This window comes from Pipistrellus kuhlii, unplaced genomic scaffold, assembly GCF_014108245.1.
Source record: "Pipistrellus kuhlii isolate mPipKuh1 unplaced genomic scaffold, mPipKuh1.p scaffold_m20_p_5, whole genome shotgun sequence".
NCBI classification, from domain to species: Eukaryota; Metazoa; Chordata; class Mammalia; order Chiroptera; family Vespertilionidae; genus Pipistrellus; species Pipistrellus kuhlii.
Genome location: NW_023425551.1, coordinates 8,172,101 through 8,185,972, shown reverse-complemented (window position 1 = coordinate 8,185,972; position 13,872 = coordinate 8,172,101). Strand labels below are relative to the sequence as shown.

The 13,872-nt window shown below is 41.2% G+C and overlaps 2 protein-coding genes across 20 annotated transcripts in view; one reads left to right on the top strand and one right to left on the bottom strand.

Moving 5' to 3' along the window:
• Window positions 1–13,872, top strand: part of MCM9 (minichromosome maintenance 9 homologous recombination repair factor) — a 52,984-nt gene that overhangs the window by 15,094 nt on the left and 24,018 nt on the right. For 2 of the 19 annotated variants that reach the window (XR_006740082.1, XR_006740081.1), the window contains one exon: window positions 10,238–12,026. The exons of 15 other annotated variants lie outside the window; for them this stretch is intronic. Coding sequence is in view for 2 of the 4 variants with exons in the window: in XM_036415441.2 (XP_036271334.1) it covers window positions 2,403–2,458 (56 nt within the window). In the remaining 2 variants the exon portion in view is untranslated. Of the gene's footprint in view, window positions 1–1,959; window positions 1,995–2,402; window positions 3,024–10,237; window positions 12,027–13,872 lie in introns of those variants that run through there. 2 more of the 19 variants (XM_036415441.2, XM_036415443.2) reach the window with 2 other exon arrangements.
• On the bottom strand, window positions 812–11,672 carry ASF1A (anti-silencing function 1A histone chaperone). Its single transcript, XM_036415446.2, has 4 exons — window positions 11,537–11,672; window positions 6,210–6,325; window positions 2,614–2,790; window positions 812–1,271 (listed from the first exon to the last, which is right to left on the bottom strand). The coding sequence occupies exons 1-4, from the start codon at window positions 11,643–11,645 to the stop codon at window positions 1,059–1,061; spliced, it is 615 nt and encodes a 204-aa protein (XP_036271339.1). The 5' UTR covers window positions 11,646–11,672; the 3' UTR covers window positions 812–1,058.

Here is a 13,872-nt window from a genome sequence, read left to right as displayed (position 1 = left end):
TATCAAAAAGAACCTTTTTGGCCCATTTAATGAATTCCTTTCCAAGACTGCTTTTAATAAAACTTACCTGGAAAAACTATTAAGAATATGTCCATCTTATTCTGCATGAGTGTTGGGGATAATGGAAAGAGTACTACGTGTGTAAAGATACATTCATTTCCAAAATAGTAACTTACCTGTTATGGTAAAGCTAAATACACTGCCCCAAATCCGGTTTTTAAAAAAAATGCTACCAACAGATGATCTATGAAAGAATTTTAAAGAGTTGTTTATAGTATTATAATCTAATGAACAGATCTAAGTCATTATATTCTTCTGTTCTTAAACTGAGGGAGTTTGTATCTGCTTTCGACATGTTGATTGCATTGGGTAATGATGTGTATGACTCAGTAAGTGTTCTGATGTTCTAAACTCTCATAAAAACCAAACACATAGCCAGAAAACTTTATAAAGAATTAACTACACTTGTTATTATCTTGAATGCTATCTAACATTACGTGAACTACAATAATAGCCATAGGAGGCTTCAAGATGGCCTGGAAATTCAGATTCTAAAGTTCTTGATAGCATATAATTGACTTCAAATCCCTTCTTTAAGGACAAGACAAAAAATAATGGAAATTCACCCCTTAAATTAAACCAAACTATGTTATTACAGGAAGAAACATTTTAGTTGAAGTGAACTTTGTTCTTTTGAAGGTCAGTAAAATAGTGGTCCAAAGATTATTGTCCAAGAGGCTAAGACATCTTTACAACCTGGTCCAATAATTCATATTTCTTTATAAGTGCTTTAATTACATTTAGAGGAAAAAAAATATATGATTTAATCAGATTAGTTTCAGAACAAATAAAATAACACATTAGAGAAAAAATTACTTAAAAATAGTTGTATTTATATTCCACAATTTGCTCAAATACTGGTTTTCTTATAAACTTTCTACAGGATGGTTTTTAAACAAATTCTTCACATTGTGTCTTAGTGGGTATGACTTACAGAATTTCAGGGAAATAGTTCTGTGTTTTAATAGCTTAATTTGTACTAAAGAGATGGGAGGTGGTCACATGCAGTCCATGTGGGATTCTAACATAACATTTAGTGAGTTTTCTGACGTGGACCATCCCTTTGATGCTGAAGGTAATGCATCTGTCGAAAGAAGTGACTGTAGATTTGGATTACTGCTCTCTGCATCTTCCAGTTTTTCTGTGTTATCTTCCCAGTTAATGTGGAATCTTGTGACTCTGGGATTAGATGCCAAAATGTTCCTTTGAAGCTGTAGGAAGAAAACATAAAATTGGTAAACATGAAAGTTAGATCACTGTACACAAACAGGAGCTTGATAGAGTGTTTCTTTATATTAATACTCCACAAGGGCTAAGTTCATATACATACAAATGTATACGCCAAAGCACCTAAAACATAACTAATAAAGAACTAGGGCTGCTGCAAAGAAATTATTTAGCCTAATGAGAATAAGAACTCATGCTATCCAAGAAAATACCCAAGTCCTCAATACTTTTGTTTTTAAAAGGTGAACATTTCAAAGGATGCTATCTAGAGAGATATGGTGTCTCTTTAGTAATATTTTAAGGAAAATGAAAACTTCCTTCAAATATAGCCTCTTGTTATTAGTGGCTTCCTACCTTTTAATTATTATGGCTCATTCTTAAAAATAGTATTCTAGCCCTGGCTGGTATGGCTCAGTTGGTTGGTGCACTGTTTCATACACTGAAAGATTGTGGATTCGATTCCCAGTTAGGGCACAATCCTAGGATGCAGGTTCAGTCCCTGATTGGGGTGTGTATAGGAGAGAGCCAATTGATGTTTCTCTCTCACGTTTCTTTCTCTTTCCCTCCATCTTCCTCTCCCTCTCTCCCATCTTCTCTCTAAAGTCAATGAACATATCCTTGGATGAGGATTAAAAACAAACATTCTAATTTCCTCTTTTTTTTCTATACAAGGTGCCGTGCCATACAGGTAACTAATATATTAGATCAATGGAAGGTCCTACACCAGGATAAAAAAACAACATTCTAGCCTTATTACTTTCAACTCTTTTGTAAATTTTCTTACATGATAGTGTTGTATTCAACCTAAAAAACCACCAGTTAACTTCTCACTCAGAAGCTAAGCCGTTTCTACCACTAAAAATAGTTAATACCTTTAGTTTAAACTTGTAAGAGTAACAGATAAAACAAGGCATATAGATGTTCTGAGAAAAGTGTTCATATGAAAAACATAAAACTTCCCCCTACAATTTTGAGAAGAGTTATAGATAAAACTATTATTGAATAATCAGCACGACAAACATGAATTTGAATCTCCTAAGGATTAAAATGAACAGAATTATGATGTACGGGAAATGCCATACAGAAAGCCATAAACAAAAGTCTGTTTTTTACATGAGGCATTTCCAATTCTGAAACCAGAGACTCAAGGTGCCTGACCAACAGTACTTAAGACTCATCGGAGAGAGAGTCTGAGAGCATCCATGGCAATGGAACCATAATTACTTTTCCTGCTTGGCACAAAGACCTCAAATTTACCACTTTCATGGTACACTGTGAAATGGCAATTGCGTAAAAAACTGTAAAAAGGAACAGTCAGAACATTACCTTAGAGAAGTCTGGTTTTACTGGCGGATTTTCCCTTAATTCTGTCTCAGTATATTCATTATTTACATAATAGCCAACTCTAATAAATTCTTGACCTCGATAGGTGCATGTGATTAGCACAACTGTTACACCTACGGCATCTGCATCTGGAATGAGTCCTGGATTAGGTGCATCAGCCTAGAATAATTTTAAAAGAAACACATATCACAAAAGGCTGTTAACTGCAAGGAAGACTGGAATTTTGGTTACCTTGAACACCATCAGTTAAGAACATCATATTGGGGAAGACAAATGCTCAGTTTTGAGACTGACGTATAGCCAGGAAATAAAGTTCACAGTATACCCAAGTACCCTGGGTGCTTGAAAACATCACTTCTAAATTAAATCTGGCTAGAGCATGTTGTCGTTTATGAGGTTTATGCAATATTCAATTATAAGACCTTTCATAAAATATAATAGTTTTATTTATTGCAACCTTTTCCATTCATAATTTTCAGACCTAAATTAGCCTATCATTTGCACTGTTGCCAGCGTTAATTACCTAAGCTCAGTTCTAGTCCTATTCCTTCACCAGGTTTTAACACTTCAAATGATTACCCCATTTCAAAGATAAAAATCTCAGTCAGCTTCCCAATCTGTCTCCACACCACATCTCCATTCACACTCCCTTCACCCCCACACCTCTTACTCTTGTTCTGGAATCACATAGGTTCCTTAAAATACAGTGATCTTTCATGCCTCTGCCTTGCATACACTGTCCCTTTGGCCTGACATGTTCTTGCCTAATAGCCTGAAAAATACATCATTTAAACTTTGCATCAGATGTATTCTTCGTAGTTCAAAAGTCAGAATTAATAGCAATCTTTTTTATGCACTCGTATTACTTGACATAAATCCTCTACTAACAATGTCTAACAACCCAAATATATTTACCCTTCAATCTTGCCTATCATTCTAAGTTTTATCTTGGGCAGGAGTCCCATCCAGTTTATCTTCTATAATAATAAAAGCATAATATGCTAATTAGACCAGATGTCCTTCTGGACGTCCTTCTGGACATCCTTCCAGATGAAGTCGGGGCTGAGGGAAGCTGGTGCCAGCATCCAGGGGAAGGAAGGCCTACTCTTGCACAAATTTCACACATCGGGCTTCTAGTCTTTATATATAATCTCATGTCTGGCACAGCTCTGAGCACACAATGTGTACTTAGTATTTTGAAATTCAGAGTTCCTGCCCTGAAGTGTTTTTTTGTTTGTTTGTTTGTTTGATCTCTTTTGGAGACTCCAGAACGGGGACAGAGAGGTCTGTCCTGAGAATATGTAGTTTATTTTAGAAATCCTTAGCCTCCCTCCATGGAGGTGCTAGGTTATTTGCAGGATCCCCAAAGAGTTCCCCATGTACCTCGAAGTGGGTAGAGATAACATAGGTAGGTTAGTAGTGCGATGGGGACTTCTCCACCAAGTGTTTCCCGTCCCTTCAGCCAAATTGGTTCTAGGCATATTTGGGTTTTAAAATTGGTTTGCCAAAGGATTCAGTTTGGGCAAATTCAAGTAGAAAAGCCTGTAAACCTCTTGGTTCATTTAGGATGGAGAAGTCATAGGATAGAGAAGTGAGAGGCAAAATAGGACAGATCAGGAGAATATTATACTATGGCAGTTTGTTTGAAGCACAAAACAAAAACTATTTTGATCCCTTTCTGCTGATAATGGTACATTTTGTAAAACTTATGGGCTGAACATATGATCTAAATCACATGTGCTTCCTCTGTTGCTTTTTGGCAATGTGCACTGTTACCAAGGTAAAACCAGTGGAAAACCACTAGAAGCAAATATTTTTGAATAATTTTTTTCTCCAGCATTCTAAGCCAAAAGCTTAGGAATGTTCCTAACAACATAAATACACAGGATGTATTTCTAAGGATTTGTTTAATAAATAAGGGATTTATTTAAAAGTTTTTATAGTGGCATAAAAAGGTACATATATCATTCACTGCATCTCAAACTAAGTTTCTTACTACATTATGAATTAGCATCATAAAGTACAGATTCTCCAGGTTTGTGGGTTTATATAACAATTTCAAGAAGCTAAGAGAGTAAAATTTTAGTTCTAAACAGAAATACAGGGCACTATTTGTCAGTGATTGACTTGACTGCTTTATTCCTCGTTTAATCCTCAAAACATTCTTATGAGGTGGGATATTTGCCACATGTTATAGGTGACTAAGGGAGGTTAGGGAGCCTGTCTGAGGTCATATGTGCATAATAAGTGCTGAAGCAGGGTTTGAACCAGATCTATCACTGCATTGCTTCCCTTACACATGCATTCTCTGGTACCCACGTCTTTTGCCAAGGTTATGCACTCACGCAATTTGGGTTAACAGCACTTTAATATATTTGAGCTTTTAAACCATTTGTTTAGGTGCAGTAAATTATTTGTTGCTTTTTTTTAAAATATGTTTTATTGATTTTTTTTACAGAGAGGAAGAGAGAGTTAGAAACATCAATGAGAGAGAATCATCGACCAGCTGCCTCTTGCACACTCCCTACTGGGGATGTGCCCACAACCCAGGTACATGCCCTTGACCGGAATCAAACCCGGGACCTTTCAGTCTGCAGACCGACGCTCTACCACTGAGCCAAACCGGTTTTGGCTATTTGTTGCTTTTTAATAAAAGCACTCAGGCTAGGAGATCAAGAATCTGAATTCCATTTAGGAGAGGGGAGGGAAAGATAGCAGCTCTAAAGATGCCGTAGGTTTGAGTTAGTCTTGACCCATATCTCATGGGATTGATTATCTGAGCAACAGTATTCATTTAAATTGGTTTCATCTGTGAAGTGAGAAATGGGAGTCAGCGATAGGAAGAGTTCATTTTTTCTCTAGATGAAGTCTCTTCTGTGGCTTCTACTGAACTGATGGGACTCTTGTAGAAATACTTGCAATAAATTTAATAGTTTTGTAAAAACCTCTGACTAGTTACTCTTTCAACTATTATAAGTATCTCTGTAATAAGCAGGGATAATTGGAAAGTGACTGAATAGTTTTACACAATTTAGTATGGATTAAAAGAAATAACTTTTGAATATAGAAGACAATGCTGCAATCTTGGCACAGATCTAAATACTGTCAGTAATATCTGAGAACATCATTTATATCAGAATTTCCCCTCAGTCAGTAAACAGAGCAGGAGCTTTATAACAGTAACCCTTTTTAAAATGTGTAGAATAGATACGTTAGTAAACTGGACTTCAATTCCAATAACCCAAAATCACACTTATCTCCTTCTACTAATAAACCTGTTAACCTAGCTTAATTCCTAATTATGCTGACATCAAGTTGTTGCTTTTTTAATATTATCATCACTCCTAGTGGCTGAAACCATAAAGCTGCATATGATTGACTACACCAATCAGTAGTGTGCATCTTTAACCTCTTTTTGAGGCTGCTGGACAGCACCCCCTTGAAAGTCTGAGAAGTAGATAAAAAGCGAATGCAGCAGCAGCAGAGTGACTTAACCCACAAGGAAAGTGATAAGAGCCACCTGATGCAGTCTGTTAAGAAACATATTTGGCATACATATTAACCAAGAATGATCTTACCTGGAATACAAACATATGCCTTCCCGCAGGAACAGGGCCCACTAAAACAGAGTCTAAAACTTGATCGTATTCTTCACTTTCTGCAGAGCCCACATAGATAATTTTCCATTCCAGGTCTAGGGTTAAAACCAAAACGTTATTTCATATTCAGTGAATATATTACAATATGACATCAAAAACCCTTTTAATGTCCACTTAGCCATTTACTGGCTGCAGGATGGCACTAAATGGCTCCTTAAGAAATCCTTACATTTTATACAAGTTTCTCAAAATGCTCTTTTGTGAAATATTAGAATCTGGGCAGGTCTCCTCACACAGTATGGCCCAAAACTTTGGAAATGCTTCAGCCTTGCCTTGAGGATTCAGAAAGCACAGTGGCAGAAGGAAGTGTTCTGAGACATCCTTCAGCAAAACCCAGTAACATTAGTCCAGCATTTCCCAAATGTACTGGCTATGGAACCCGCCCCATTCAAGTCATATTTTAACTTACTAACCACACTTTGGAAGGACTGCCCCCTACTTTGTTGCCCAGATCTCCAAAATGGAAAAATCATTAGCCAACTTCCCTGTGGCTCAGAGGGGGCTTCAGCTCATAACTGTTTAAGGTCCAGAGTCAGGCTCTTCTTCAATGCACCCCTTCTTGTCATACATTCTTTAAACTGGGAAGGAGAAACCAAGGATCCTCTTGCCACTTGATACACTTGGTGGGAAAAGGCACAAGGAAGAACAAGACACACCGAAGTGCAACTCTGGCATTCTGTGAAATTCAACCATTCAGATTTTATTGAACACCCTTTATGGGTGCTCTGTGAGACCCAGAGATTGAGTAAAAAGATGGTTCTTTTGAAGGAGCATCCTTTAGGGTCAGGGGAGGGGAGAGAAACCCAACAAATACAAACCACCTGAGACCTCCTGGACCTCAGGTGGTCAGCAGTGTGAACTGCCTCTTGGACTCACTGCTCTCAGACCACACCAGCCCCCCCAGAGGGGTGTTTCCGGGTTACTTGTAGAGAATCTGGTTAGTGTCACCATGAGTTGCCATTTTTGTGTAGCTATTTCCATTCCCTAAATAGACACCAGTATAGTATAGGTACTACTTATTCATACAGTATTTATAAACTACAATTTATTTAACTAAATGCTCCTTTAGGCTTACTTTCTCTTACGAAGTCCCTAGTCATTTTCTGAGGACCCAATATGTCATTCATGGCTGTGTCCCAGGCTAGACCACTTTATTTCCAGCTTCTAGCACATTTTCACATGCAGAGTCCTGCATCTGACACCTCAACAGACCATCTATTTGTTAATGAAGATTAACTGAGGAAACAAAAAATATGACTATCTAATCAGAAGAAACAACAAATACAAAGGCCTAGAGAGAGGTAGGAGCATGCTTGGCAAAAAAAAAAAAAAAAAAAAAAAAAAAAAAAGAGACTGCAGAGGCAGGACCAGAATGAGCAAAGAGGAAAATTACCATGACATTGGGGGTGAGAGGCATGGTGAGATTGTGTAAAGGCTAGATCATTAAGACTTGGCTTTTACAGTAAGAGACATGGGAAGCCATTGGAGGGTTTTGATTAGAGGAGTGGTTATCATGGGGGTGAGAAGCAGTTGTGTTCTTGATAAATCTTGAAGATAGAGGCAGCAAGACTGTGTGTGTGTGTGTGTGTGTTGGCACAAGCGCACTTCTACAAGTGCATGCATAGGAGATAGGTGAGGGAATCAATCAGGCATTGGTTTGACTTGTTCAGTTTGAGATGTCTACTACGTATCTAAATGGAAATAATGAATAGATCTGGTAAAAGTTTGGAAATTGTAAATAGGTAGGATTCCTAGAGAGTGAGCCTTAGGACTGTCCAAAAATGTCATGGAGATGAGACAGACTCAATGAAATAGTACGTTACAAAATTAGTGGCCAATAAGGTAGGTAACCCAAAAACCAAGCAGCAGGACTGTTTTAAGGGTGTGAATCTATTAAACTAGACACATTATGTCCCGACTAGGAACTGTCAAGTGGAAATTTGCATATTGTGTTCATTTCATATGTATTTGTGCCTCAAAATATAGTAGAGCCTCCTAATTTGTATAAATTGGTATTTTGGTCTGACAGGAACATAGTCATGATTTATAAACCTTTTTATAAAACACTACTATGTGCTGGGCATTGGTCTGGCCACCTCACACCTGTTGTTTAAACTTCAATAGTATTATCATATGAATTTAATTATACCTAATTATGCAAACAAGGAAGTTGAGGCTCTGAGAGGCCAAGTGATCTACCTAGATTCATAGTTAGTAAATAGAAGAATCAGAATCAAAGTTATGTCTCTGCTCATTCCAAAAATTCAACTAGAAGATAAATTCTTCCCTTTCTAGCCATGGGGAAATAATCTAGGCTGTAACTCAGGGAACACAAATGCCTTAATTTTTATGTTTATGGGATGCTTGCTGTAACCACTGAGTTTGAAATGCTCACTACTAATTTCTAAATTAGCATCAATTGATTTATTCTTACAATTTTTTTAAATTTAGATTTTATTCCCCTCTTCCTATATTGGAAGCAGGGAAAGATTCAGGTGCTTTGCACAAGTTATTAGTTGAAGGAGTTCACACAGTTATTTTAAAAGTTAGCTGATTGTCCCAGACAGCAAGTATCTATTTGTGTTGGGAGTGAGGGATTCACCAAGGGAATTTTCAACTAATTGCAGTACTTGGCAAGTCCTGTTGCCTAGAGGAAAGGATGTATAGTCTTTGGAAAATGTGAAAATATGAAAATATGAAGCACTGTGCTTGACTCTGGTACATTGTAAGTATTCAATTAACATGTAGTCATTATCAGAAACAACTAAATTATTTTAAGCAAATACTGCTCTGCACTGCAGGGGTGGCTCAGTGGTTGAGCATCAACCCATGATCCAGGAGGTCCCGGCTCCATTCCGTCAGGGCACATGCTGGGGTTATGGGCTCCATCCCCAGTAGAGGGCATGAAGGAGGCAGCCAGTCTCTCTCATCATTGATGTTTCTCTATCTTTCTCTCCCTTTCTCTCTCTGAAATCAAGGAAAAAATATATATGAATGAATACATACATAGAAGTACTCCTTAAGGTTTTTTCTGAAACAAAGCTTTTAAAGGGGGGGAAAAAATGAGGTGTTTATTGACAAGTATCAAAATGGTAGCCAATCTCTGGCTTGGAATTTGAGACAGAATTATAAAGTGAAAAAAATTTCTTAAATAAAGAATTGCAATAGTATAAAAGGATGGAACCTTTAAGGAGCCTTTGCCAAGTAAATTGTTTCCTTAATTCACACAACCTCTAGGTGGAATACACAAGCATGGCACCTTTTTGAAAGATTCCTTTGCAGTTTTGGTATGACTCAGCTTGAACTCTTTAAAAAAACAAAACTAAATAAATGCCGAGTCTAGGGACCATGGGAAGTGAAGTATATAAATGGAAGGTGTACTGTTAACATTAGTAATGTAAAAATTCTGAAGTGATTTAACTGAATAGATTTCAGTAAAAAATAGAACACAGTCCCATCTCCATGAATGGCAGGCTTCAATCATCCAATGTCAAGGCCCTGTAACAACATCCTTAGTCATCTGTCTTCCTTGTTCAGAACTGGCTCCTAAAATGAAAGTTATCACTTGAGAAATACCTGTAATCTGTAGAACTTCTAATGACTAAAACACTATAGCATAAGTTGGAATGGACAGATCAATGGTTTCATTACATTCACCCATTTTTATATGTAATTGGCAATAAAATGGAAAAAATTAGACTTGAATATTAAAAAAATAGGGCTGGTAGCTGAAATGTTTGTAGTATTACTATGGGAAAAGTACTCAAAATGATTTCAAAATAGTAAGGAAATCGCCCTTTAATTTTATTATCAATGGCCTACCGGTAATTAGAAATTTAACGAATTTCAAAATGTGCACATGTTATACATGTGCATATATGCTTTATAAATATCTTTAAACTGTTTGGAAGAGCACAAATTAAAGTGTTAAATATGGTTACTTATAGGAATGAAATGGGGAAGGCACTGAGTACAGAGAACTATTATACTTTGTATGATTTTTTTAAGTTTATTACAATGAGTGCGTATTTTTATAATTTAAAAAATTAACACCCTAAAATTCATTTTATAGATTAAAAACTAATTTAAGGTGAAGTGCTTTATATGCTTTGACTAGCACAATAATATTAAATGCACTTTGTTAAATAGATTTGTAAATTCAAAGATGTGTGTCGTCCTCTTTAATTTTTTAAGTTACCATTGATGAAGTTAAATTTTTTTTCTCCTCTTCCTGAAATTTTTAAAATAAAGCGCTGGAGTATTTTAATAAAATCCCAATGATAAAAAACCTTGACAAGTTTCAGTTTTCTAAGTAATTATTGCTGCACATACTAAGAATATTTATCTTTTTTTAAAATTACCTTATCACTTTATTACTTAGAAGAAACGGTCAAAATTAGTGCGTTGCCATTACGACTTTACCTTTTACTTCCTAGCCCACTTTAGCGTTTTGAGTTCAGGGTGTTTGGATATCGTGTTATTTTAATTAGATTTCAACACTATTTTAGAATTGAATCTCTCAGTCTCCTTAGAGGCCAGGAGTGGTTAAGTCCTGGCCATTATTTAAGTGTTTTGCTTATTTCTGCTCTTGGGTGGAGTGTAACTTCATAGCTCTGCCCTGTCTTCCTTCCGGGGAGGTTTCGGTCGTTGGGAAAAGGATTCACGCGGGTCGGGGCGAGCGGAGCATCCGGGCATCCCGGGCCGCTGGGCATCCGGGCGCCGGGCATCCCGGGCGGCGGCGGTGCGGCCGGAGCCGCGGCCGGAGCGCGGAGCCTGCGCCCGCCGCCCCGCCGGTCGGCGGAGGGGCGGGAAGTCCGCGAGGACGGCCCGCTCCTCCCCACGCGGCGGCACGGCCCGGAGCGGCCCCGCTCGGCGCGGGTAACATGGCTCCGCCGCGAACTCGCCGGCGCGGCCGCGCGCCCTCCCTGCCCGGCCTCCCGTCGGGGCCGCGGAGGCCGTTCGCGCCGCGGGGCCGGGCGGCGGGACCCCGGCCGGCGCCGCGGGCGCGAGTGCGGGTCTCGCGAGTCGCCGCCGCCAGACAAAGCTGACAACATGGCTCCCTCCGCCGCCGCACAAGTTCCCGGCAAGTTGAGCGGCGGCGGGCGCCCGGCCCCGCGAACGCCTCCCGCGCCCGGGCCGCCGCCGTCCATCAACTTCAAGTTTCCCTCCGGCGCCGCGCCCGCCGCCCCGAGGCCGGGCCCGGGAACTCCGCCGCCCGCGGCGCCGCGGGCGGGCGGCGCACTCACCCTCCGACAGGTCCTCGATGCACTCGAAGGTGATCTCGAACTGGAAGGGGTTGTAGAAGGGCGACGGGTTGTCCAGCACCACTACATTGTTCACCTGAACCTTTGCCATATTTCGGAAGCGGCACAAACAATGGGGCGGGCTCGTCGCGGCGCCGTCCGGCCCGGCCCAGCGCGGCCGCCCGCAGAGCGCAGACCCCGCCGGCGCCGGCCCCGCGTCCTGCGGCGGCGACTTGGGAAACTTTCCGCCTTTTTATTTGCACGGAGCGCTCACTCCCCGGCTCGCGCAGCGCTCCCACTCCGCTCAACTACAGCCCATTCTGCCCCGGCCGCCGGCAGCGCGGCCCGCGATTGGCTGGCCCGGGCGCCGGCCCTCCTCCTCCAGCGAGGCCTCCGCGGCGGGCAAGAGGGGCGCCCGCGCCCGGAACGGACGCGGCAACGTTCACTGCGGCTCCACCTGCTGGCGCGGCCCAGGACAAAGGCGGAGAACAAAGTGAGCGGCGTACGGGCTGGGAGGCCCGCGCGGAGGCCGCCGCCGCAGCCGCCGGCGGGGGGCGGGCCAGCGCAGGCCCCGCCCCCGGCCCGGCGGCTCCCGCGCCGCGCGGCGGGCGTGGCCGCGGCGGGTCGGGTCGCGGGTCGGAAGGGGCGTGGCCACCGTGGAGGCGGGGGGCGTGGCCACCGCGGAGGAGGTGTGCTCCTCGCGGCCGCCTCTGCGGCGGGAGGGCGCGATATGGATTCGGGGCGACGCCCGCCCCTCGGGTCTGCTCCGTGGTGTTTCTTTTTTTCCCCTCCCCTTTTTACGTTAGTCCAATGGCTGTGCCGGGTCTGCTTAGTTTAGCAGATGGGACTCGGTTGTATGCACCAGAGTATTTAGCTGCCTCTGTATTGGCCAGTATTTGCAGTAGAGTGGAGAATGGGTTGCAGTGGAAATAAATCATATTTTATAGACCGACATGCCAGCTCAAGAGGAGCAAAGCCATTTTGGAAATGTAGTTCTTAGCCAATATCTGCGTTTGGGCACGACAGGGCTGTTAGTTAAGCAGATACAAAATGTAGGGCGAGGAAGCACATTTGCACACACTCTCGGCTTGGAAAATCTAAGTAGGTAGTATTCGGGCTGCACCTCGGTCTAGAACAAGAAAAAGTCCTAGAATAAGAAAAAGATTATTATTTTTTTTTTATTGGAGATGTGATGAGTTACACCTCATGTTTCTGCCGTTTGATGGGCATAACTGGAACGTAAATGGAGAGAGCACGGAAGTAAGGATACCGGAAGGCAACAAATATAAGGGAAAAGGCCAGTAGAGAACACAAAGGGATATCAAGTGTGACTTTTCAAAAAATGTATGGCCTTAACTGGCAGTAAATAAAGTGACACCGCACACGAGTTCCAAGGAGCCTTTGCTTGATTCATGGACATTCAATGTGGATTCATTTAGGCTGCTTAACTCCGATTGTTGGAAAAGGGAGAACTTTTAACACATTTATGAGGTCTTTGAGCTGTTTCTGTTTACTAAATAAGAGTGGTATAAAGTTTAGGTTATTGCTTGCTTTTTTTTCTAAACCATTATTTTTTCCTTAAGAGTTATGAATGAAACTTGGCTAATTAAATTCAGAGAGAAAAATTAATTTTTTTTTGTTAGGGGGGTAAGGTGACACTAGTTTTCTTTAATTATTCTTTGCGGGGAAGGGATGCCACATTTCCACTCAATTAAGAGAAACATTTTTATCAACACAGAAGTCTTTTTTATTTCCCCCCCACTTATCATGCCATGAATTCATAGGGAATGGGTTCCAGCAGCGCAGGCTCCTTTCCATTGGTTCTCACAAAGGTGCTTCTCTGGGTGGAGCAGGCTAAGGCTTCCATTGAATTCAGGTACCTTTCTCTTTGTCTTCCTTCTTTTTCTGATAATTTTTCTTCACACATCTCAGCTCTCAGAGTGCTTAATATGCCCAATATGTACATTAATTCTCTTGACAAGAATCTTGCCCTTAACTTGCTTGTTCACAACAATTCCCACTGCATGCTGGTTGATCTTGTCCACTCCTCCAGCTCTGCCATGGTAACTTTGTGGGGCATTCCTTTTTGAGCAGTGCCATTCTTTTGGAGCCCACAGTATCACCTTTCTTGTGGATTCGCATGTATGTGGCCAAAGGAACACTCCATGTTTCCTAAAAGGCCTGGCGCATCTAGCCGATGCCTCTCCTCTTTCCCTTCGTGTTAGTCGTTTTGGCCAATTACTAGAAGATGGCGGTTCCGGCCAAAATCAAGAAAATTAATTCTTAAGTATCATCTGTGCTGGAATAATTTTCTCTCAGCATAGTGCTCAGAATTTTGA

Excerpts from the sequence above, each read along its gene's own strand:
- ASF1A (XM_036415446.2), bottom strand. The coding sequence starts at position 11,645 with ATGGCAAAGGTTCAGGTGAACAATGTAGTGGTGCTGGACAACCCGTCG. Across the intron at positions 6,326-11,536 it reads CATCGAGGACCTGTCGGAGG|ACCTGGAATGGAAAATTATC; the intron begins GTGAGTGCGCCG and ends TTTTAACCCTAG. Across the intron at positions 2,791-6,209 it reads GGCATATGTTTGTATTCCAG|GCTGATGCACCTAATCCAGG; the intron begins GTAAGATCATTC and ends AAATTATTCTAG.